General features: G+C 33.8%; 3 protein-coding genes across 4 annotated transcripts in view; 2 read left to right on the forward strand and 1 right to left on the reverse strand.

Annotated features, from left to right (window-relative positions):
• LOC108758369 (uncharacterized) overlaps positions 1-23,317 on the reverse strand; it is a 67,261-nt gene that overhangs the window by 42,382 nt on the left and 1,562 nt on the right. For both annotated transcript variants that reach the window (XM_018503277.1, XM_018503276.1), the window contains exons 4-5: positions 13,888-14,245; positions 12,457-12,916 (exon numbers count right to left, since the gene is read on the reverse strand). In XM_018503277.1, coding sequence (XP_018358779.1) covers positions 12,457-12,825 — 369 coding nt within the window. In that variant the 5' untranslated portion in view covers positions 12,826-12,916; positions 13,888-14,245. The remainder of the gene's footprint in view (positions 1-12,456; positions 12,917-13,887; positions 14,246-23,317) is intronic.
• Positions 17,539-18,248, forward strand: LOC108758370 (uncharacterized). Its single transcript, XM_018503278.1, has one exon. It carries the CDS (start codon positions 17,539-17,541, stop codon positions 18,163-18,165), a length of 627 nt encoding a protein of 208 aa, XP_018358780.1. The 3' UTR covers positions 18,166-18,248.
• Positions 19,089-23,300, forward strand: LOC108758366 (dihydrolipoyl dehydrogenase, mitochondrial). Its single transcript, XM_018503273.1, has 7 exons — positions 19,089-19,299; positions 19,995-20,280; positions 20,529-20,895; positions 20,981-21,325; positions 21,453-21,544; positions 22,161-22,486; positions 22,926-23,300. Exons 1-7 carry the CDS (start codon positions 19,255-19,257, stop codon positions 22,989-22,991), a joined length of 1,527 nt encoding a protein of 508 aa, XP_018358775.1. The 5' UTR covers positions 19,089-19,254; the 3' UTR covers positions 22,992-23,300.

A 23,317-nucleotide genomic window follows, 5' to 3' on the forward strand; every position in this document is an offset into this window, starting at 1 on the left:
ATAAACTTGAATATTTTATTTGTTATAAATGTAGACGTCTTCGAAATTGCATGGAAAGATCGATTTTATTGAAGCACCTAATCTAAAGCTGGATACAGATTTGCAAATAATTTTATTGGACCATCAAAATAATTATGTAGGACGCTTATATAATTTTATATATATATATATATATATAAATTAGGTTGCGAGAATAAAATTTTCTCAGTATGCTTGAAATTTCTACGTAATTATTTTGATCGTCCAACAAAATTATTTTCAGATCTATATCTAAATTTTTTAATACTTTAGCAAAATCATTCTATTCATGTTCATCATTATATAATAAAAACTGTAAAATATACTATCATTATTGTTATTTTTAATCTAATGAGTATATATTTAATATATTAGTGTATATTTATACAATTAGAGATAAAAGTACAAATTTTTGTAAAAATGCAATTTTTAATATTTCCATTGCAGGTGGAACAGTGCGATTAATTACAAGAAACAGTTGCGAACTGATGATGACGGAATATACGCAAAGGTCGCGGAGGATTCTATTTCGCGACGCACATACGTATGTACTTACATACGACGGGCGTGGTATGTCGCGAAGGAACGCGAAGGAAGGCGTTTTCCCGTTGCGTTACGTAATCGTCAACGAACGCTTCGCCCGTCGTCTTTCACACCGACCATTCGCGGAGCTTGCTTATTTGCACTCGGTCATACGTTACACGCATAATCTGCGTCGCGATGTGGGCGGCGCGAAAGAAAGACGAAATTCCAAGGTCACGATACTGCGCGGCGCCTGCGTTTATTATCGTCGAGGATTTGCTATCATCTTTCGACGCTACGTAACTACCTAGATAAACATTTGAAGTCTTCGAATTCCTTTGTAGCGCAGTCATCTCAGATACGATCTCATCGACCTGGACCTGGATTCTTGAAAACTATTGTATACAAAAATGTACGGAAACATTACAATATATGTTATGTATGTCATAGATTTCCTTAGTTTTTTGTATGCGACACTTTTCGAGAATCAGGCCCCTAATCTTTACTTTCTTGTTTCAATCGATATATATATGCACTAAGAAAAATTTCTGTACGAATTTTTTTATAAAATCTATTATAAAATTCTAGTTGGGACAACCAGATAACCAAATATATGAAGACCGGAATTCTAATAAAAATTTTATTGATTTATTCATTTTTAACAAAAAATTTTTTTTAGTGTGTATATTTGCGTTAAATTTGATATTTTAAATTCAGATATAAATTCTGATATAAATTTGCTGTAAAATCGTGAAGTGCTTAACAATTGATATTTACAGATATGTAAAATATATTTCCAATTAAAAATGTACTCTCTCTTTCCCTCTGTTATCTTTGTCTTTTTCTTTGTCTTTTTATCTCTTACACACACATACACACACAAATTATCTTTGATTTTGGTCGATATAAACTGAAAACGCTACACTTCGTGTATGATCGATGGTGCACTCAAAAAAAGTTGCGGTGCAGTTCGACTGCAATCCTGCCGATACGGCCGCTTTGTTGCAGTTTGCCGATATTTGCATTGAACTGCCCCTTGTGGCTTCGTAAAAAAAAAAAAAGTTAATTTATTGTAGTGGGTGGTCGAAATTGAAAATTCAACTAACAAGAAAACAATAGCAAGATAAAAATTATCAGAGAAGCAACAATTGAACGTTCGATAAACAAGAAGAAATAATAATAGGCTCAAGATAAACATTTTCAGAAAAGCAGCGTAATATTTTACTTAAAAAATAAAAATTCTCAAAAATACGATTAGACATATATTTGATCTTACGTCAAACTTTCAAATAATCATATTTAATTCAAGATAAACGTGATAAAATTAAACAAAAAAAAAGATTATCTCTATAATTCTAATCATCGGTAATTGTAAAATGAAACATTTGCTAACGTAAGTTTCTTATCAATGTGTTTGAGAAATATGAGGTCGACAATTTCTTTGATATTTTCGCTTGTATGCGTCACGTACATGTGATACCATACGATTCGCATAACGATCTGCGTCATGCATGTGCAACGCGTGGCAGTGAAAACGTCAAAGTTAAAATTTGTATCATAATTTTTTCGTATACGAAAACAAATTGCGTAAAGAGAAATAATTTTCTACTCGCGCTAAAAAGTATGTTAAATAAAACTTCAAAAAAAATACATAGATATTAATTGAAATGTCTTTTCACACTTTATCCTCAAATGTCTATTATCATTGACGTTTGTCAGATATTAATTCGTGAATCTCTTGAAACCGCAGGATTTACGGTATAAATATACACTACAAAAAAGTATGTAAAATTACATAAATAATATATATAAAAATTATATAATTTATAGTGGAAATATTTAATATTGTGCATTTTTAGAAAAATTTATACTTTTAGCTCTAATTACGTGAATATGTACTTATATCAGACTAAAAGTTATAACAATAGTATATTTTACAATTTTTAATATATCTATAAGATAACGATAATATATAACACATATTATAATATTTGCATTTTTACTATATATCGATAACGTAGCTTAAGAAAAATTCTAACTCGTTGACGAATTATTAAGTAAATATATTTCTATAAACTTATTTTTAATTATAAATTCGTTTTTCAAATTGTTTAATCACAAAGAAAAATATTATTTGTAATTTTATTTGAAACTTTAATTAAAATTTTATTTGTAAGTTGTATATAACTGTACTTACGTGTGTAAATATATAATACTTTTAATAATGGATCCCAAAATGACCCACTATAATTGTTGAAATTTTATATGTAATTTTTTTATAGTGTAGTATGGTATCAAAATCTCTCTCTCTCTCTCTCTCTCTCGTTTTGTAAATATTTTCCTTTACCTCTGTCATCGACTGTTATTTTCGACCATCTAAATCTCCTCGCAGACGGTTTAATTGCGGAAACCTCGGAATTGGCGTTTCTGGTTTCGGCAGAGCGTATAAGGAATCGTCGATCGAAACTGCGAGTCAAAATCTCAATTTTACAAGCCTTGCTGATGTTACGTCGCTGCGAAACATTCGTTCTGTGCTCTTCGCGGATGGGTGAAGTCACGCTGTTGTACTTCTTGCGCGAGGGGGAGAAGAAGCGGTGCGAGACTAACACACAGACGGCTTTCCGAAGCGGAGCACGCGGCGAAAAATGTTTAAAGCACGAGCGTAAACATCGAACTGGCGAGACTACGCGCACGCTGCACTGCACCGTGTGCGAGACCGCGAGACCACGCGCCGACCTCAACAGGCTGCTTTCATACCGAAACCGCCGACAGGAGGTGCAACGTGAGGATGCAGCCTGCATCTGGTTGGTCGGCGCTCTGGATCGAGCAACTTTGCCAATGCAACGTGCACCTTGACGCCTCGTATCATGTTTTATGCAATAACATTTAATACGTAACGTATATGTTATTGCATAAAACATGATACGATATGATTGTATAACGGCAGATATTGTCTAAGATATGGAGACCACAATTTAGAATTAAAATTTTATACCGCTATGACACAATATCGACACGATACTGACACAATTCAAAAAACAAAGTTGTCTATAGTCTAGAAAATAAGTTTGAATATTCTGAATTATTAAAATTTTGTAATATTAATTTGGAAATATAATTTAAGTGAAATAACTGATTGTAGAAGAATAAAAGTAAGTTCTTCCTTTTGTCCTTTATGTTTTCTTTGTTTCTTATGTTCAACTCTTTCTTTTTATGTAAGCAATTCCAAAATGACAATTTTTAATTTATTATTGTAGCAAATAATCAATATTTACATTTCTTTTGAATTTTTGCATCTAACAATTTAATGAGAATACACACATAATTAAGAATATTTATTAAGTTATACTTTATAAAACAGATAGGGTAACAAAAATAAAATTTGTTAAAGAGGTCGGTTTTCTTCTTGTCGAAGAAAGTCGACTATAATTTCAGGAATTACAGGAATTTATGCAAAATGATTGATCATAAATTTGAAACAAACGTTCATCAGAGACTCTTCTCGCCGCCCGCTAACTCTCGATCAAGCAGACGGATTATTAGCAAGCAATCTCAGTGCGATGATAATTTCGTCAAGAATCGATTATTGAATATTTATCAGCGGCGTTTCCGAACCGCCTCTCCTCGCCTCGGCAATTAATCGTCGTCCCCCGAAATAGCGGCTTCCTCGTCAATATCGTAACGCTACTCACTGCCGGTCGTCGACCTCCGTTGCACCATATAACCGGTGTATTTCGAGCAAATTTCCAGCTAAATCTCAATTCGCCTCATTCGCGCAAGCACGCGTCTATCTTCTTATGATATCACGGAGAATTGCGATATATATATCGCAATGTTTTTGTCAGACTCAAGTTCTTATTTGCATTGCTCGCCGCTATACTTCCTGAAATTCCTAAAAAATTTGCATACGCTCCAAAACGACAAACCACGATGAATAAATTCTGCGGGAAACTAGTTCCCACTGAACTGAATTTATCACTCGCATTATATACACGATATACGATACACGAGAATGGTTACAAGAATAATCATACATAGCTGATAGTTCAGCAACTTAACGACTTAGTGACTTAACGAGAAGCAAGAGACATTTGCTTCTCTATTATTTTGAATATACAAAATTTTTAAAACCTACGAGAGAGGAAATGTTAAAAGTGCCCGGAAAAATGATAACTAAAAAATATATTAAATTTTAATATATGAATCATTTATATTAGAAATATATTATGAAGTATTAATTAAATATTTACTAAATATAAAAATATATTTATTTGGTACAAGAATTAATTTGATTTAAAAAATTTTCCTTTTTAGCAAATACGTATATTTAATGTAAATAAATGTTTAATTGGCACTATTTAAATAAATATTTATTAAAATTAAGTACATATTTTTTAGTGTGGGTGTGAAAATATAACGAGGGAAAAAGAAATAAGAAAAATAATATTATTTAGAAATAATCTGTTCTTATTACTCGAGTTATACACGCGAGAATAATTACGGAAACAGCACAACGTTTAGTGTAACGATTTGGTTAGCGAGAAGCAAAGAACATTTGCTCCATTATCTTAAACACGCAAAATTCTTGAAACCTGTAGGAAAGAGGAAATACCAGAAATGCCCGAAAAATAATAGCAGGTGTAAGAGAAGAATGTAAAGAGAGCTCAGAGAGAGAAAAAGGGAAATAATATTTAGAAATAAATTCTTCTTTTTTTGTATAAATTTTTTAAATATATGAAAATTTTTTTAATCACAAGCGCTTAAAACTACAACTTTATTTATATAAGAAACGTCATATCGCATAGTGTGCAACTGTGTGATTATCCCTTAATTCAAAATCCCCATAAAGGTAAGCGTCTGGAAAAGAACCTGTTACAGAAATTGCGTCCTCCCTCCAGGCTCGAAACTTAATTCATCTCCGAACCCCACAGGTCTCGCAATCACCTCGCCTACCATCACTAATGCGACGGTTCTGAGAATTTTAGAAACGACGCATCTGTCATCTGCAGCCGTCTACGTTCTCACCCGAGATGTTTCTTCAAAGTAAAATCCGGCGGCAAAATTTCTCGGCGCATCAACGGACTTAAAAGCGGAAAATCGCTCATGATTTCTAAATAATTTGTAAAACTGCACACAACACGTGCGCTCATATATATGTGGCAAGATTTTTGTAATATCTCTTCTCTAACAATAAACTGTGAAAGGAGTTAACGCCGGAGAAAAAATAAGGGAATTTCGATCTCGTATTAAATTTTTCTCGTGCTTTATACTGGAAAGTATTATTTGTGTAATATCTTAGCACGTGTTAATTTTAGTAAATAAATATGTATGTTTTTATACATTTAGTATTTTGAAGTTTGTAGTATTTTTTAAGGGATTAAGGAAGATTGAAATTTTCAAAATTGGCTTGCGTTTAATAAAAAATTAAAAATAAAATTAATCAAAAGGCATCCAGTAAAATTTTTCAAAACTTTTTGTTTTTTGGATGTCATTTTGTTAATTTTTTTTTTATTTTTAATTTCTCATGTACAATTAATAGAGGGAAGCCTAATAAAAGAGAAAGAAATATTCCTGCGATTTTTCAAAATCCGTTCGATTAGAATCGTAATAAAATTACAGACTTTTTTCTAGTGTTACTAAACTGCTAAGAGTGGAATTTCATTTGTGTGTTTTTTCGTACAACAAATTTTTCAAGCTTTTTGATTGGCTATGGGATAGAGAGATCCGAGGATCACATTTGTCGTATGACAAAAACGCACAAATAAAATCCCACTCTAAGGCCAATATTATATGCGTTCGTTTTATGAATGCGATCGTATAATGAATTTTTCAAGCGTGTTAATTGTGTTAATTGGCTGCAAGACAAAGAGGTTCTCGAACCTCTTTGTTCTTTGCCAATTGATAGCTTGAAAAATTTGTCATACGACAAAAATGGACGCATGTAATAGGCCTAACTTCTTAGGGGCTCCGCACAATAAAAGGAACAGGGAACTATGTGGAATACACAGTGTGTATTCCACAATACAAGAGGTCTGTTTTCTGTGGCTGAACTAGTGTATACTTTTGGAACTTAAAGTAAGAAAGATATACGTTTGATATTTGTTTAAAGCGAGAAAGAGAGTTCTAGAATAGTCTAGTGCAGGAACAAAAAACGGACCAGTGATTTCTGATAGGTTAAAATTCTCATTTCTTGTTCTCTGTTCCTTGTTCCTTTTATTGTGCGGAGCCCCGAACTCTCTTTCTCGCTTTAAACAAATATCAAACGTATATCTATCTCACTTTAAGTTCCAAAAGTGTACACTAGTTCAGCCACAAAAGACCTTTGTATAGTGGTTCTGCGCATGCGTCAAAAATTGTACCGAAGGTCGAAGGAAGAAGGAATATAAAATACAATATAGCCAAGTTAACTGTGTAGCACACGTGTTCAAACGTAACCTCTTTAGTACAGTGTGAATATCACAGCGTTTGGAAAATTATATATTTTTTCAGAAGAGGAAATTCAAGAAAAAAGGTAAAGATGTTCGAATTTAGTAAGATAATTGAATATATACATATATATAATATAGACGTGTATAAAAAATGAGATCCCATTCAATTTCTTATAGAATTAGGAAAGGAATTAAAAAGCCATTAAGAACCCACACTACTGTATTATTGGTGCGCAAAATTTAATTTATTGTTTATAAATTATATAATGCAAATGTTTTGATCAACCTTTCTGGTCTTCCTTTATCAGAATGATAAAATAATCAAATATGGAATGGCATTCAAGAAAACGCAAAATTATAAATGAGATTCTCGTATATGTAACTTGCTGAATTGTCTCGTCACGAATTAAAATAGAATTGTAAGATGGTCATCCTGTTACGCAGAGTCCAACGAGGTATTATTTAACAGTGGTCAAGTGACTAGGTAAAAATTAGAGTTTGTAAATTTAACCTATGACTGGCATTACACGTTGATTTCTAAGTTTATACGGACACTCTTAATGAGGTTTATTAACAGCCAGTAGTTATAAACTAGTCAATTGTAGCTATTCCTCTGAAGAATATCAGTTTGTGTACTGATGAGTAAATGTACATCACGTGAACATGTGATACGATTTTTTACGCATGCGTATAATGCGTATAACGAAATTAGAGGTTACTTTTTCAAACGAACTAAAGTACAGTCACAACTTGTGACTCACAAGCCACAATAGAAGGAATAAGAAATTAGGAATAAGGAGTAAAGATTTCAATCTATCAGATATCGGATACACCGGAATACGGTTTCTGATAGATTGGAACCATTATTCCTTATTCCTAATTCCTTATTTCTTCAATTGTGGCCGCACCATAACAGTCTAATATATATAGAAGTCTGTGGATAAAACCGTGACACAGTTTGCCTTTTATTACATTAGGATGTCGATATTATTAACTTGGAAATGACTCTCAATGGATTTTCTTATTTTAGAATGTTGTAACTAACACCCTAAAAAATAAAAAAAGTTCATCATCATTCGCGGCCTTATAAAAAATAATTAAACACTAGTCAATTTTTGAAATTTGAAACCATCCTATCTAGCGAACACAAGTTACATGTAACGTACCTGTTAGTTGTAATTTCCTACTTATATAACTGTAATATAATACACGTGTTATATTACAGTTATATTGTTGAATGGGAATCTCCATAAATATACTCTTGAATTTCTGACGTTCTCTATTTATTGTGAATATATTTCAATAATCTATATATATTATATATTTATATGATAGATATGTACTTAGATATATTACATCTATTATATATTTAATTAATAATATAGTTTTAATTTATCATCATGATATATTATAAATTATGCTATATATCTATGTGAAATTTACGTTTTCTTTTAACTCTAATCGAAAATAAGTTTGTTTACAATATGTAAAGTATGTTACGATATTGCCCAAGTCGTAAAATCCTTCATATTAGTGAATACGTGTCACTTAATTTCATACAAGCATAATTTTATAAACCTATCTGATGATGAAGGACGTATCCAGTTGCTAAAACGCCGGGCGAATCGGCTCGTATAGACGGGTTATATGATAAAAATGATGAGAGTCTAGAAAGTGACGGAGCCATAAAACGGTACAGAGTTTCTTGAGTCTCTCAAGGATAGCAGGCATATGCGTATCAAGTGGCATAAATGCTAGTTTCAAATCTATTTACGCAACTTTATTACCGTGCATATATAGTGCACCCCATCAGCATAAATAAAGGAACAAGTTATTACGTAGACTCCAGCAAGTCGCATTACCGTCGAGAGAACTGCATAACATAAATGAAAAATAAGTATGTTCTAACAGCTCACAAATTTGATGAACATTCCACGAACGCTAATTAGCATGACATATATGCCACAGATAAATATTTATATAGTAATATTTAAATTTTGAAATATATAAATTATATATAATAATGAATTTTAATTTCACGAAGGCTAATTAGCACGACACCATACACGAATATTTACAATATATGAATTTTTAAATATGTAAATTTTAGTAACGAATTTTAATTTCCATGTTTATCTCAAATAATGGTAGATTTCATAATCATAAAGAAAGTAAAATGAGTAATACGAATAAAGTTTGCACAATCAAAATAATATACCAGATTCCATTTTTTGTTAAGAATTTTTTCGTTATCTCCTTTTTAACAATTATTCTTTTTTTTTACAACTTATACCTTTTATACCTGAAATATCTTTATGTTTCGTCTGACATTCTATTAAAGTTTATTAAAAATATTAAATGTTATTACGTAGACTTTTTAGCAAGTTTTACTACCAACGAGAGATCTGTATGATATGAATAAAAGATAAGTGTTTTAACAGCACACAAATTTAGTGAAAATTTCACGAATGCTAATTAGCACAACACATCATAAATGAATATTTATAATATAAATATATATATATTTTTAAGTATATAAATCTCTTATAATTAGGGGAGTATATATCTTTATGCTTTATTTTCTCGAACTGTGATATAAAGTTTATTAAAAATTAAATAAGGAGAACTACTTCGTTCGATTTCACTTTATACTTTATGATACTCCGAGTTCTGAATGATATAAACGAAGAATGGTACAATTTCTACATTTCTTGCATAACAATCTCCACATTATTCCTGATAAATGAAAGGTGGAATTCCTAATTATCTGGGGAAGCAAATCTCGCGCCCATAGCTTCGATCGCTACGTCAGTTTCGAAAAAAAAACCATGACACGAGATTTTACCGACAAAAGCGAAGGCCGGCGATTCCGCGCGAGCGAGTTTGCTGTTTCTTCGGCGAGGCGTATGACGCTTCCTCCGATACTTCGGTTCGACGATGTTCTCGCGCAGGTCGATAGTGCACCTGTACACGTCGACCAAGAGATAAATTTCGTACGACTCGGGGCGGAAGTGTTCTTGCTTCGGTTCAAGTAGTGAATTATCTTTAATCCTTAGTAGGCATACACGATTAGATCATTCGTGTCCTATACTGTTAAATATCAGAGGATCGAGCATAAATAATCCTTTGTTGATTTAAAATAATATTTTGTTATTTTTAACTTCCTTATATGTCAAAATGTAAATTAATCCATTTCTGTAATTAATTTTAAAGTAAACAATGTTATATCTAACGTATGTGCATTCTCTAAAACTTTTAGAGTAAACCTCACGCTTTTTCAAGACTGACTCAATTTTCACACTTTTTAGAGTAAGATTCCACTTCAAAGAGTTTAGAGAGTAAGTAATAAATTAGATTTGAGTCTCAAATTTAATACATTTTCTTGAGTTACATCGTTTAATTATATTATTTTAATTAAATTAACGCCGTATTAAGTAATGGCGACTAATAGAAATGATTAAAAATATAATTTAGCATTATATGAATTTAACAGTATATGCATTTTCTTCCTTTGAAATATTAGCATCACTAAATAAATAATTATTATATTTATATATAATTTTTTAAATATATAATCTTACAAATACTTCTTAAAGACGTTAAAAATATATGTAAGATTTACTTAATAATTTCTATATATTTGTAAGTGATGAAAATTAATCGAAGGATCATTTTGACCCAAGTTAAACTAATGCATTTGTATTTTATTTATCTAACACTATTCTGTTTTCACTTAATCTGACTATTGTCGCTGGTCGAATAGAACCCGTTTTGAAGATCGAGTATCAATAAAGAAGAACAAGAAGAAGTCGGCTGAGAGATATACCGTTGCGACCGGATCGGACACCAGGTCGGTGGCAACGTCAGCCACCGGGTCCGAAACACGTCTCTCCGTCACGCTAAATTAAGCAAGATTTTTTATTCCATAAAAAACACGTTTCTTCGCTGGAAAATTCGACGCAACTCTTTCCAGTTTTCAAAGCGAAAACACACCGGTGACTCATGTTCGCAACCGACCGCTTTATCTGAGATTTTTGTTGTCACACGTGCAACATGCGGCAGTCACGTTCTGGGTGTTATATCGCTGCTAATCGATAACTTAATTTCTCCGCAGAAAAACGGGTTAAGCGAGCCATAAAAAGTATTGAATATCGACTTGGGAAATGTGTCATAAGTTGTGTAAAAGCATTGAGGTGATATTTGATTGTAAAAATTCTGGAGAAATTACAAAAAGAAATAACGTCCGATTTCGAATTCTCGATAAAAAAAGATGACTCTCAAGATGTATGTAGAACGCTTTAAATATCATTAGATGCGTATCCTTGAATAGACGCGCGATATATTTAGCTTACTGCTAGTTATTTTACGAGGATCTTGTCGTTGATAACTAAATCAAGAAGAAACGTGAGTCAATCGATGCTCCACATTGTTTTTTAATCTAATGACCTGATATTTCTAAAAAGAAGATGGCTGCAAGTGCTTAAATATAACATACTAATGCATATGATCCGATTACTCCAATAATTCTAATAAAGGGATATAAATTCATTTTGTCTCTAACGATTTGTATTGTGGAACAATTATGAAAAATCATGTCCTTCAATCTTCGCATTTAAAAAAAAAATTTACGCTCAAATGTCTCTAAATGAGAACAATCAGCGATAGGAATCAGTTGATGCAATTCATTAATTATCTGTCTCTAGAAACAAAGCCGACCAACTCTTTTTGTAAAATGTCTCAACTTTGGTAACAGTAGAGAGCAAAGTGTTAGGGATTTGTGACTATAATTGCATGGTAAAATAATTATGCAATATAATTATTTGTCAATTTTGTTTGACATTTTTATTATTCTGATACTTATTTATAATTTGTTAATTATACATCTATATTTTATTGCTTTGACATACTGAAGATGACATACTGATCTTGGCCAAAACGCGTCTACGTTTTATTATTTTATATTATTAACGTAAATATTTAAAATACAAGACTTGCGCGAGAAAGATCCTGCGTGTAGCTTTTATGCTCCTTTTATTGTTTATAATCACTTTCTATACCAACACTATATATTTTTTTTATATAGAACTCTAAATATAATTATTATTACTAACACATTACAGTAATAACTGCAAAATGGAGCTTGTAACCACAATTATTTTATCATGCAATCACAAATACCAAACGCTTTTCTCTCAGGCCTAATTTTTTATTTTTTCTGGTTGACTTGTGGTTAGAGTTAACTTGGTGTTTTATCCAACGGGCTTCATCTATGATGATGTTACGGGTGAAGCCCATTGAGTGAGACATCAGCTTAACCACAAGTTAATCAGATAATGAAAAATTGGGCCTCAGTGTGGTTGATTTACAATCTTCTCGCGGAGTCGACTTCTCGAAAAAATGATGATGAAAACATTGACGAGAAAATTGTAACGAGAAGATTGGTTTGTCTTCCTAGAGACTCTTCTTTGGTACGATTGTTCGCACATACCTCGCTCGCCTGCTCGCAAGGGGAAGGCACTTTGGCGGGGAATTTCTTCGGGAGATCCTCGATGCTCGCGGCCGTACTCCCGGAATCGTCGTCCACACGTACAGAGCCAGGGATGACGCTTTCCTCACCGTCGCCGTCCTTCGACCGCTGCTCGTGTTTTGAGAGCAGCTCGCGCTGCTTCTGGAAGAACTCAGGCTCGCTGAAGCACTTCTCGAGGCTGGCGGCGCGCTGGAGGGTCGTCGGCGAGCTCGGGGTCGAGCGCGAGAATTCGAGTTCGTCTCGCAGCAGGTTCTCCGCGCTCTTGTTGCATATTCGCGGTGGGTCCTGGTCCCGGAACGTCCTGCGTTGGCTCTTCGATACCTCGCACATCGCGCGCTAACCAGAGAATGCCCTTCGTCGGGAGAAAGCCGCGCGGCGCACGTCCAGCGACATTTCACGCGTACATTTCGCAGACGAACGGCTGAAAGAACTTCCAATAATTATTTACGGATCAACGAGGAGGTGAATGTGAAGGGATACTTAAAAATAGATTTTAAAACAACGACGTTATCAAGATATATATATCTACTGCGCGATTGCAATATGGAAGAACGATTTTGCTGAAATATATCTAAAAGTTTAACTAATCTGAAAATAATTCCATTGAACTATCAAAATAATTACGTAAGAATCTCAAGCATGATGAGTAATGGCCGCGTTCAGCAGAGAAAGCAGCTTTCCAATTGTTGTGAAATTCTTGAACACGATTGATTTATAGTTTATACATTTAGATTTAGTGAGGAATTAAGAGCAGGACCAATCATGTTAAAAAATTTTACAACAATTGTAAAGCTACTTTCTCTGCTAAACGCAGCTAATAAAAAATGTTTTGACATTCTAGCAACCAATTTGAGCGTCTTACGTAACTCCATACAGTAGAAATATCTAAATTATATCATAAGGACAGTTTAAAGATATAATGTTTATATATAAAGATATTCGTATAATTAAATATTCAAGATATTTCTGCTGTGTATTATCTTAATAACTATAATAAAATTATTTTTAAATCTATATAAGTCAAATTTTTAGATACTTTCGCAAAACCATTCCTTTCACACGAGCGTTATTCAATTCGACTTCACTTTATATACGAGACACAACGTTGGCCTATTCTCGAAAACGAAACGGCTTGCGTATCGGCGAATTGTCCGACCACGTCCGGCGAATAAATCGAGCTATATGTCGAGAGCTAAATATATCTCACGCGGGGTGGGAATAACCACTCGATATCTTCTCGATCGCACTCGTTTGCGGCGTGAGAATTTTTGACATTTCCAACAGAAGGGACGCGACCGTACCAAGCAATTCGTTTATCACACGGGGGGTTGGATTATAGAGTGGACGCGTAGAATTCATCAAGGTGGATTGATGATCGTAAGTCACTCTTACTTGTTCCGTCTAATGAGATCCTTGACCTGGTTGATTCTTCGCGAGGACGCAGTCACACACTCCGCAGTTTCGCGACGTGACGCACGCAGACACCATCAGACGCGAGACTACCTCTCCGCGAGGGACGACCACCCCGCGTGCGTCATGCGGAAGGACATCTGTTGCCCCGCGACACCCCTCGGCGAGCGAGACGTTCACCCCTCTTTCTCCTCCCTTTTCCATCTCTTTCTTCCTTTCGCTTTCCGTGTCCTCCTTTCTCTCTCGCACTTACAAGGGATCGTTACGCTCATACCACGCACGCGTAATGTACAGGGTGGCGCGTGGAAAAGTGGTCTGGCGCCAATGTCGATGAAACTTGCTGCACGAAAAAAAAAATGGTTGAGTAATTTTTTCTTCACAAGACTGGTAAAAATATTCTGGACTATTTTTAATGAATTTATGATAAAATTTATTTATCTCTAAAAAAATACCGGAGGGGTGTAAGATAGTACATTATAATTACAGTAAATTCAGTCGATCTTACAGTAAAATAAATCATATTATTCTCAACTGTAAGCACGAACGACTTTCAAAATTTACTTTATGAAATGTAAAAAATATCTTACGTCTTACAGTGGCTATAAGACCAGTTTTTTTTTTACCAAAAAGTAAAATAAATTTTACATAATTGTGCGCTTATCTCTATATAAACCTGCCAATTCTATAAAATTTATTAAAATTTTAATACATATTACTTTACTTTGATTTACTATGTTCATAAGAATTTTTTAAATTTTAACATAATAAATTTAATTAAAGTTTTATGATAAAATATTCTGGAAATGTGTGATTCTAATTTCAGAAAAGTTGATACCTAAATAGACATTTTCTTTTAAATTCTAATACTACTGACAAAAATGTAAACAAATGATATATTTATCATAATATTTTTAACTTTTTTATTTTTTTTTTAAGTTTAAAAAAAATTTTTTTAATTTTTTGTACAAGTTGGAACACTTTTCAGAGATACTAAGAAAGTTGACATCTTTTCTAGAATTATATATGTAAATTCTGAAATACGTAAGATTACTCATTCAATAATTTTCAAAAAACATAAATTCTGAAGATATTTTATAAAAAATAATCTTAATAAAGTTAAAGTATAACAAATTTTTGAAAGTATCATACGATATTCGAATTTTTTTACGTCAAAGATTATTTTTATTTTTGCATGCAATTATTGATTTACAACATTTAAAATGCAAGCATCCTTGCGTAAGAGGGGCCCTTCCGAGACTCGTTTACATCACTGCTTATTCATGCAGTATCTCTCTCTTTCTCTCATGTCCCTTCCTTATCCCTCGCCCTTTATCTATTCTACTACCAACCCCTTTATTATTATCATCTTCTCTTTCTCTCTAATTATCCCGCTATTCTCTTGCCTCTCTTCTCGAGTTTCGCTCTTCGCCCTTTCATCCCCTTATCGCCCTAATTCACACTCCCTTCCTCGTCGTTTTTTTTTCCTTTTCCTTTCGTTACGCTTTCCCTTCCTTCTCAACACGATCTACCCCACAGAGAAAAAAAGAAATTCGTGGGGCTCGTCGTGAATTATACCGACAGGGGGATGCATAGGCGAGACGCCGACGCTGGCGGCGTCGCGACGCCACCTAAAATGCTCATGCGTCAATCGATCCGCGACTTCCGCCGAAGAAAGAAATTCTTTGGCGTGTCTCGACGTCTTTATTAATCGTCGAAAGTTCATCCTTCACCCTTGTCGATCTCGTTTCCTTTAAAGCCATAGAATGAAACAATTTAATGCTTATTTCGCGAATAATGAATCACGACTGATTATTCTCTCTTTTTTCTGCGCATTGATTTTGAAAATGACGTCGCGGACTGTCTGTCACCTTTTTCGATTAAATAAAAATTCTATTTATGAAATAAATAAAATTTTTGTAATTATAAAATAAAAAAAACCTGTTACATTTGTATAAAAAGAAATAATTACTTTTATTAGAGTAACATTTGTCTTGTATATAGGCTTTAAAAATCTCTCTCACGTTTGATTTCTCTTTTTTTTTGGCAATTCACGCAATGAATAGTACAAAATATATATTCCGATTTCAAGAGACAGCGGTGTAAAAAAGGATAACTGTATTGCTAAAAAAAATTTTATCTTTCTTTGAATAATTAAATGTAATAACGTTTATTGCAGAAAACGGAGCTTTATACCACTGACAACCTTCATACAACATCTAGATTATCCGGAGAACCAACACATTACTAACAGTATACATTATCGGTCTGAGTTCAACGCCATTAAGGTAAGAAGTAAGAAAGAAAGAAAACATGTTTATTTAGATATATTGGAGAAATTGTGTTACCTAAAGACACAAACTTTAAATTTTCCAAACATTAACACAGTTTAAGTCTGACTGCTTGCTTCAGTTTCCAATTGTTTAAAATTAAATTTAATTAAGCGCATGTTCAGTTTTTTTTAATTATCATCCGAAAATTCAGTTTCGTATAGAGATCTTTGTAAGTATTATCTATATTTTGTCAATTATATCGTATCTTAATTGTTTAATTCTTCGGAGCTGACGATAGATCTATATTGAACGCATTCATAAATCTCTTAGTAAAAAGTGTTAACAAATAATTAAATTTTCTTTGTTATAGCCTCAGTAGTTTTGACTAGTATTCCACCGGAGATCGACGGTTCTCCTGCCGAAGATTCTACTATCTCACCGGAGATTAATGACTAGTACCGAAATTGCCGAAATTGAAATTGTCTCGTAGTGTTTCAAAAAAAGTCATCAGATTTGGCTCTCCTGTCGGAGATTACAACAGCCTTGCCGGAGATCGTTTGCCATTATCGAAATTTATATTGCTTTTTATTGCATTCTTTAAAAAAGAAGTTGTCAGGTTTGACTCTCCTGCCTCCTTTGGAAATATTTTTCTAAAACCCGAAGAAAAATTGACACGCACACTTAAAAAAAGGTAAAGAAAAAGGTCATCAAAATTTTGAGCGATTAACCTTGGATTTAATTAAAAAGCCGAAATCTGGCTAAAAATCGGAGAGGTGACAACCGTGGTTACATTTGAAAATTCGAATTTTTTTCTTATTAAAATATATTTAGTATTTATTCTTTTGTATACAAGTTATATCATTTTGATTCCTTGAAACTGAATAGTGCCATTTAATTAACATAAATTAAATAGGTCTTACACAGATCCAGCGTTAATAACTGTGTTAGAGATTTTAGCATCAGCTCCGGAGAGTTAAGAAGTATTTGTAAAAATATTCAAAAAAGCACGCTACGAAATTCTACATTTAACTATTATTCAACATATTTATATAAGATTTCATCTCAAACAGATGGAAATCGCAAAACCAAAGTGATCTTGCGACTTCTATCTTAAAGCCGGCGGCTTTAAACACGATGTTTTTTTATCGAGTTGCTAGCTGGATTAGATTCTTGTCACTGTATTGGCCAATACTGACACTTTCAGCACTGCAGCGAATACGGTGGCAAGATTCTGATCCAGCTAGCAATCCAGCAGGAAACAAGCATCGTATGCCCCCGGCTTTACATTGTTACAATCCTTAGGTACGCCAATATAGTTCGTAACCATCTTTATTTTTTAGGTTACTATAATGAAATAGCAGATATGCCTGAAGATATTAATTTATTACAAGCTTGGTTTAGCGAAGTAGTAAACATGTATGCAAGTAGAAAAAGATCTAGAGCGGTCGCCAAAATGTACGATGAATGGAACAATGTACCTACGTTTAAAAAAATAAAAGTTAAGAAGGAAACGAAAGAATATCTCGGATTAACACAGAGGTTCGAAGAAGCAGTAAACAATGTTCTAGATGGAGCAGAAGAGGAATTGGTTGCTAAGAATTATGAACTTGATTTCGAGACACTGTGCGACGAGGTACGCCACTTCAAAAATTCTAAGGCGAAGAATTACGAGTACAATGGAACCGGAAGAATTTTCTCGTTTAAAGAGGAGTTACTGTTATTGAAGATCTTGGCCACAATTCCGCAAGCCCATTGCACATGTCAGACCTGCACGTTAGGACGACTGCCGTATTTGGCTTATCATATGGCTCGAAAGAAAAATAAGATATATCCGCGTGAGTGGGACGTAAATCAGCGAGCGGGAAAAGGATGGCTGATAAATTTCGAAATAGAATACGATTATGAGATCTTGAACTCATTCCCGGCTGTATGCAAGCTGACACAAAACAATCCGAGCGAAGTAAATGAAAAAACGGAACAAAAGACATAGAAAGATATTGTTTATCATAAATTTGCAAAGTTAATGTAGACAAACTCAAGTAAACTCAACTAAAAAGTAACATAATATCAATGTTGTAATTTCATACTAAACAATATAAGTGTAACACATACGTTACACTCTAAATTTCTTGGAGTGAAATCTCACTCGTAAGATAGTCAAAACACACTACTTTAAAAAAAGTGAAAATATTTCACTTGTGACAATTTTCGCTCTTTTTCAAAAAATGAAATATTTTCACTCTGTTAGAGTGTATATTGCATTTTATATTATGTTAATACTGTGTGCTTTTCATCTGATGACACATGTTGATGCTTGTATCATTAAATGGAAAATGCCAAGTGTGAAATTGTAATATTGGTGTTACTGTTAATAACTATAGTGTTTACTGAGGTGAATATTAATTTCTGATTTGCTTGTGAACTTAAAAAATGATTAATCAAAAGAAAAAGGATAGGTAACCATTATTTTTAATCTTAAGTTTTTCTGTATGTCATAGTATTAAGGCTAATCATCAAAATTAATCTGAGAATTTTCACTACATAAAAGTTGCATTTTATATTATCTAATATGACATAAACAAGATTTTCCACCTACGACATGGAATTCCTGAGTGTATATATGTCACTGTAATAAAATGAAAGTCTTATAACTTTATTGTTTATTATAGCTCCTCTATCTGAAAAAGTTCCTCTCAAAATGAACTTACGAATAGGAACAATGTCCATTCTTTCCGAATTATTGTCCAATTTATCATAAACTTATTTTGTAATAGCCGAAATTTGTGCTCCTCTTTGACTTGATAATCTTTAAAATTGGCGTGCCATCTTACGGTGCAATCGATAAATTGAAAGTGACCTGCTGACCTCTTGATGGGAATTCCTGGCGTCATCTTTCGACGCCTTTAGCGAACTAACTGTGTTTTGTAATCACTGAATTATCAGCATCTTCCGAGAGACGAACCTGTCGCGATTCGCGATAACCGGTAGACCTTTCAGTTTCACTACCGAACTTTTTTCCCTTTCTATTACTCCCGCGTTTATTGTCGGGATTCGAGGTATATTTTCATATTTTGAAAGTATGATGCAAGCCAGCTTTTGGAATCTAGTGACCACATCGATCAGGGTAAGTCACGCGGAAATGGATAATTTCATGCAAAATGTATTTCGCGATTTTGCTTTCGTAACATTTTGTAGGCATGCACTGTCAATATGGTCCTTGTCCTTAGTTTATTAGAGAATTGATGGTTATGCCTGCACAGATCGCTAGACCTATCTGTTAGATTTTTAGAACTCGCTGAAAAACCCTCAGAGTTTCTGTATTGTGTGCAAAAGTAGTTTCACAGATTGGTTATGTCATTTCTTTCTCTGTGTTAGTATATCACCGAATCTGTTCTTTTCAGTTTCTATGTTACACCTTCTCAAAAGAATGAAAATAAAGGTTTAGCTGAATATTAACAAAATGTGATAAACAGAACGATGATAACAGAATGACAAAAATTTTTTTAAACTATAAATTTGTTTTTTTTTTATCATATATATATATATATATACAATAAAAATAAAATATTTTCCCATCATTTTAACTTTAGAATTTATTTATTCCATGTTTACAAAATATAAATTAACCCACTGTTTCACTAAGCCCTTTTGTATATGTTTAATATATTAAATATATTTTTTTTACATATATTACATATATTTTTTTACATATATTACATATATTACATATATTTTTTCTAATTTTTAAATTATTAATTTTTTTGCCAAGTATGCTCATTGGTCATCAATTGCTATAGTATAATTTCTGTTTGTTATCAGCCAACATGCATAAAGCGTGTTCTACCAGGTCTGACGGCCACCCAACAACGCAGGTATGCTAGTACATTGGATGCGGATGTAGTGGTAATTGGGGCTGGTCCCGGTGGATATGTAGCAGCGATTAAAGCTGCACAATTAGGCATGAAGACCGTGTGCGTGGAGAAGGGTCCAACTCTGGGAGGCACGTGTCTTAATGTTGGATGCATTCCATCAAAGTCACTTTTAAACAATTCACATTATTATCACATGGCACATAGTGGGGATTTAGCAAACCGTGGAGTTGTTGGTGAGTAACTGAGTTAGACTCATTTTTACTAATGTAAATTAAGTTTAATCTTGGTTTCATCTCAATTTAATCTTGATTTACTTTTTAGTTTACTCTTAATTTATTCTTTTTCTAATTCTTAGAACTAGAAGAACATAAAAAGTAAATTAAACCGAGATTAAAGTTAATCTACATTAGAAGAAATGAACATTAGACAAATCGTTTATGAAAGATCAAACTATCATATGATAATGGATTATTCTTTGCAGTATCAAATGTTCAATTGGACCTCAACAAACTTATGGAACAGAAAACAAATGTAGTCAAAGCTTTAACCAGTGGTATAGCGGGTTTGTTTAAAAAGAACAAAATCGAGTGGGTTAAAGGTCATGGAAAAATTACAGGCAAGAACCAGGTCACTGCCTTAAAACCTGATGGATCGGTGGAATCGACTATCAACACAAAGAATATTCTGATAGCGACTGGAAGTGAAGTTACACCTTTCGCCGGCATTGAAATCGACGAGAAACAGGTCGTGTCCTCGACGGGTGCACTCTCGCTCAGTGAAGTTCCCAAGAGGCTTATTGTTATCGGAGCTGGTGTCATTGGATTGGAATTAGGCTCAGTTTGGCAGAGGTAAAGCGCTAAATTTACAATAAAGGTATCCTTTAATATAGAAAAAGATGATTATTCATTCTTGCTAAAATTATTATTTCTACAGACTGGGTTCCGATGTAACAGCCGTTGAATTCATGCCAACGATCGGTGGTATGGGTATCGACGGGGAAGTTAGTAAAACCATGCAGAAGGTACTTGCGAAACAAGGACTGAAGTTTAAACTGGGAACGAAAGTCACAGCTGCTAACAAGCGTGGCAATGAGATCTTGGTTTCCGTCGAGGATGCGAAAGACTCCAGCAAAAAGGAGGACTTGGCATGCGACGTGTTGCTAGTGTGCGTTGGCAGAAGGCCGTATACACAAAATTTAGGTTTGGAGGATATGGGTATCGAGAGGGACGAGAAAGGAAGGATACCCGTAAATAACCGATTCCAGACGGTAGTGCCTAGGTAAACTACAAAATTTAAATTATAAATTAAATGTCATTTTGCAATTTTAATTTCCTCCAATATACATATACCTTCAACGAAATATCTTATTGACCCCAAGTAACTGTTTTCATAATTAAATTCGCAGTATTTATGCTATTGGTGACTGTATTCACGGACCAATGTTGGCTCACAAAGCTGAGGACGAAGGTATAATTACAGTGGAGGGTATTACCGGAGGTAATTTTCATTTGCATTTTAAGTATTGCGTATTAGCTCATCTTATTTTAAGCCAAAGATAAGGAAAAATCAAAAAGTAAGATGAATTTATTCCTCGCATACAACGCACGTCAGCAAGCTCTGTACAACATTATTTCTCAATATAATTGCTCAGCTTTGTAATATATTTTCTGTAACGATCCATAAGTCATTCAGTCTGCGTTTTTGTCTGACCATGAAACCACATCGTTTCTTAAATACTAGATCAATAAAAATTAAACTTTTCACATTCAGTCTATAGTCCCCTACTTCTAATTTGTTTGGACCATTGAAGGAAGTCTTGCGTGACCAGTGACAAATTCCAGTTGTCTTAGAGTTTAAGAAGCGACACATATGTGGTTTTAGTGGAAGCTCTGTTTCACAAGCGGAATCAGAAGACTTGTGACACAAAATGTGTTACAAAGCTGGATTAGCTGAACGATTATATTGAGAAGTAACGGTGTATATATTTTGCTAACATATATGAGAAGAATAAATAAATTCGTTTTACTTTCTAATTTCCCCTCATACAAATATGAACTTGTTCCCTTTTTTTTCGTTCGATATGATTAAATGTGGATTATTTTGTAATGTGTAGGTGCGGTTCACATCGACTATAACTGCGTACCGAGCGTTATATACACACATCCGGAAGTGGGTTGGGTCGGCAAGACGGAAGAAGATCTAAAGAAGGAAGGCATTGATTATAAGGTCGGTAAATTCCCGTTCATGGCAAATTCCCGAGCGAAAACAAATCTCGAAACGGACGGCTTCGCCAAGGTACTCGCCGATAGCAATACAGACAAGATCCTGGGCGTACACATGATCGGACCGGCCGCGGGAGAGCTTATCAACGAAGCGGTTCTTGCGATGGAGTATGGCGCCAGTGCGGAAGACGTTGCCCGCGTATGCCATGCACATCCGGTAAGAATTTAATGTTAATTTTATTTTACATTACAACCGCTTCATGTTTTGTACATGATATCCTTGTAGGATTAATTCTCTTAACAACTAAACATTACATATTTGGAAATTTAATTTTGTGCAAAAAAATGAGTTAAAAATAATTCTTAATCTTTTTCAACAAGTCATGTTACTTATACTTGACTGTTAATTCTTGCTGAAGTTGACTCTAAGGCCGGTATTTGTAGTCAGATCTTATATTTAAAACCGTTTTAAGTACAGTCTTAAGAAGTCACTAACCAATCCGAGGGCCCCGTATTAACGTCTTAAGACATTACTTAAGAGTCTTGAAATAAGAACGGACTATGAATACCACTCTAAGTACTTGAATTGAGAGGAAATTTAAATAGAGAGAATTATTTTATCAGGCGTGAATGTATATTTTTTTTCTTTCTTTCAGACGTGCGCTGAGGCGCTCAGAGAAGCTCATCTGGCAGCCTATTTCGGCAAACCCATCAACTTTTAAGATCTTATAGAAAATAAGTGAATTGCACTTATTAGTTCATATCGTGAATGCGTTCAGCATTAAATGTGCCTGTCTCCAAACTTTACTGATAATGAAATAACTTGATCATCTTTCATGGACAGACATGTTTAAGCTCAACATGATGTATGATTTACGCGGCTCTTTTGACTTCACATCGTAGCCTGGATCTAGTCTACGTATCAACGTCGTACATCGCGTCGTATAAGGGATTACAATTGTAAATAAAAGCTGGAAGCCATTATGCGGAGGTGTAGCTTTATCTCTGCCATGTGATTATTACGAATAAATGAAAAAAATGCGGCATT

This window comes from Trachymyrmex cornetzi, unplaced genomic scaffold (genome assembly GCF_001594075.2).
Source record: "Trachymyrmex cornetzi isolate Tcor2-1 unplaced genomic scaffold, Tcor1.1 scaffold156, whole genome shotgun sequence".
NCBI classification, from domain to species: Eukaryota; Metazoa; Arthropoda; class Insecta; order Hymenoptera; family Formicidae; genus Trachymyrmex; species Trachymyrmex cornetzi.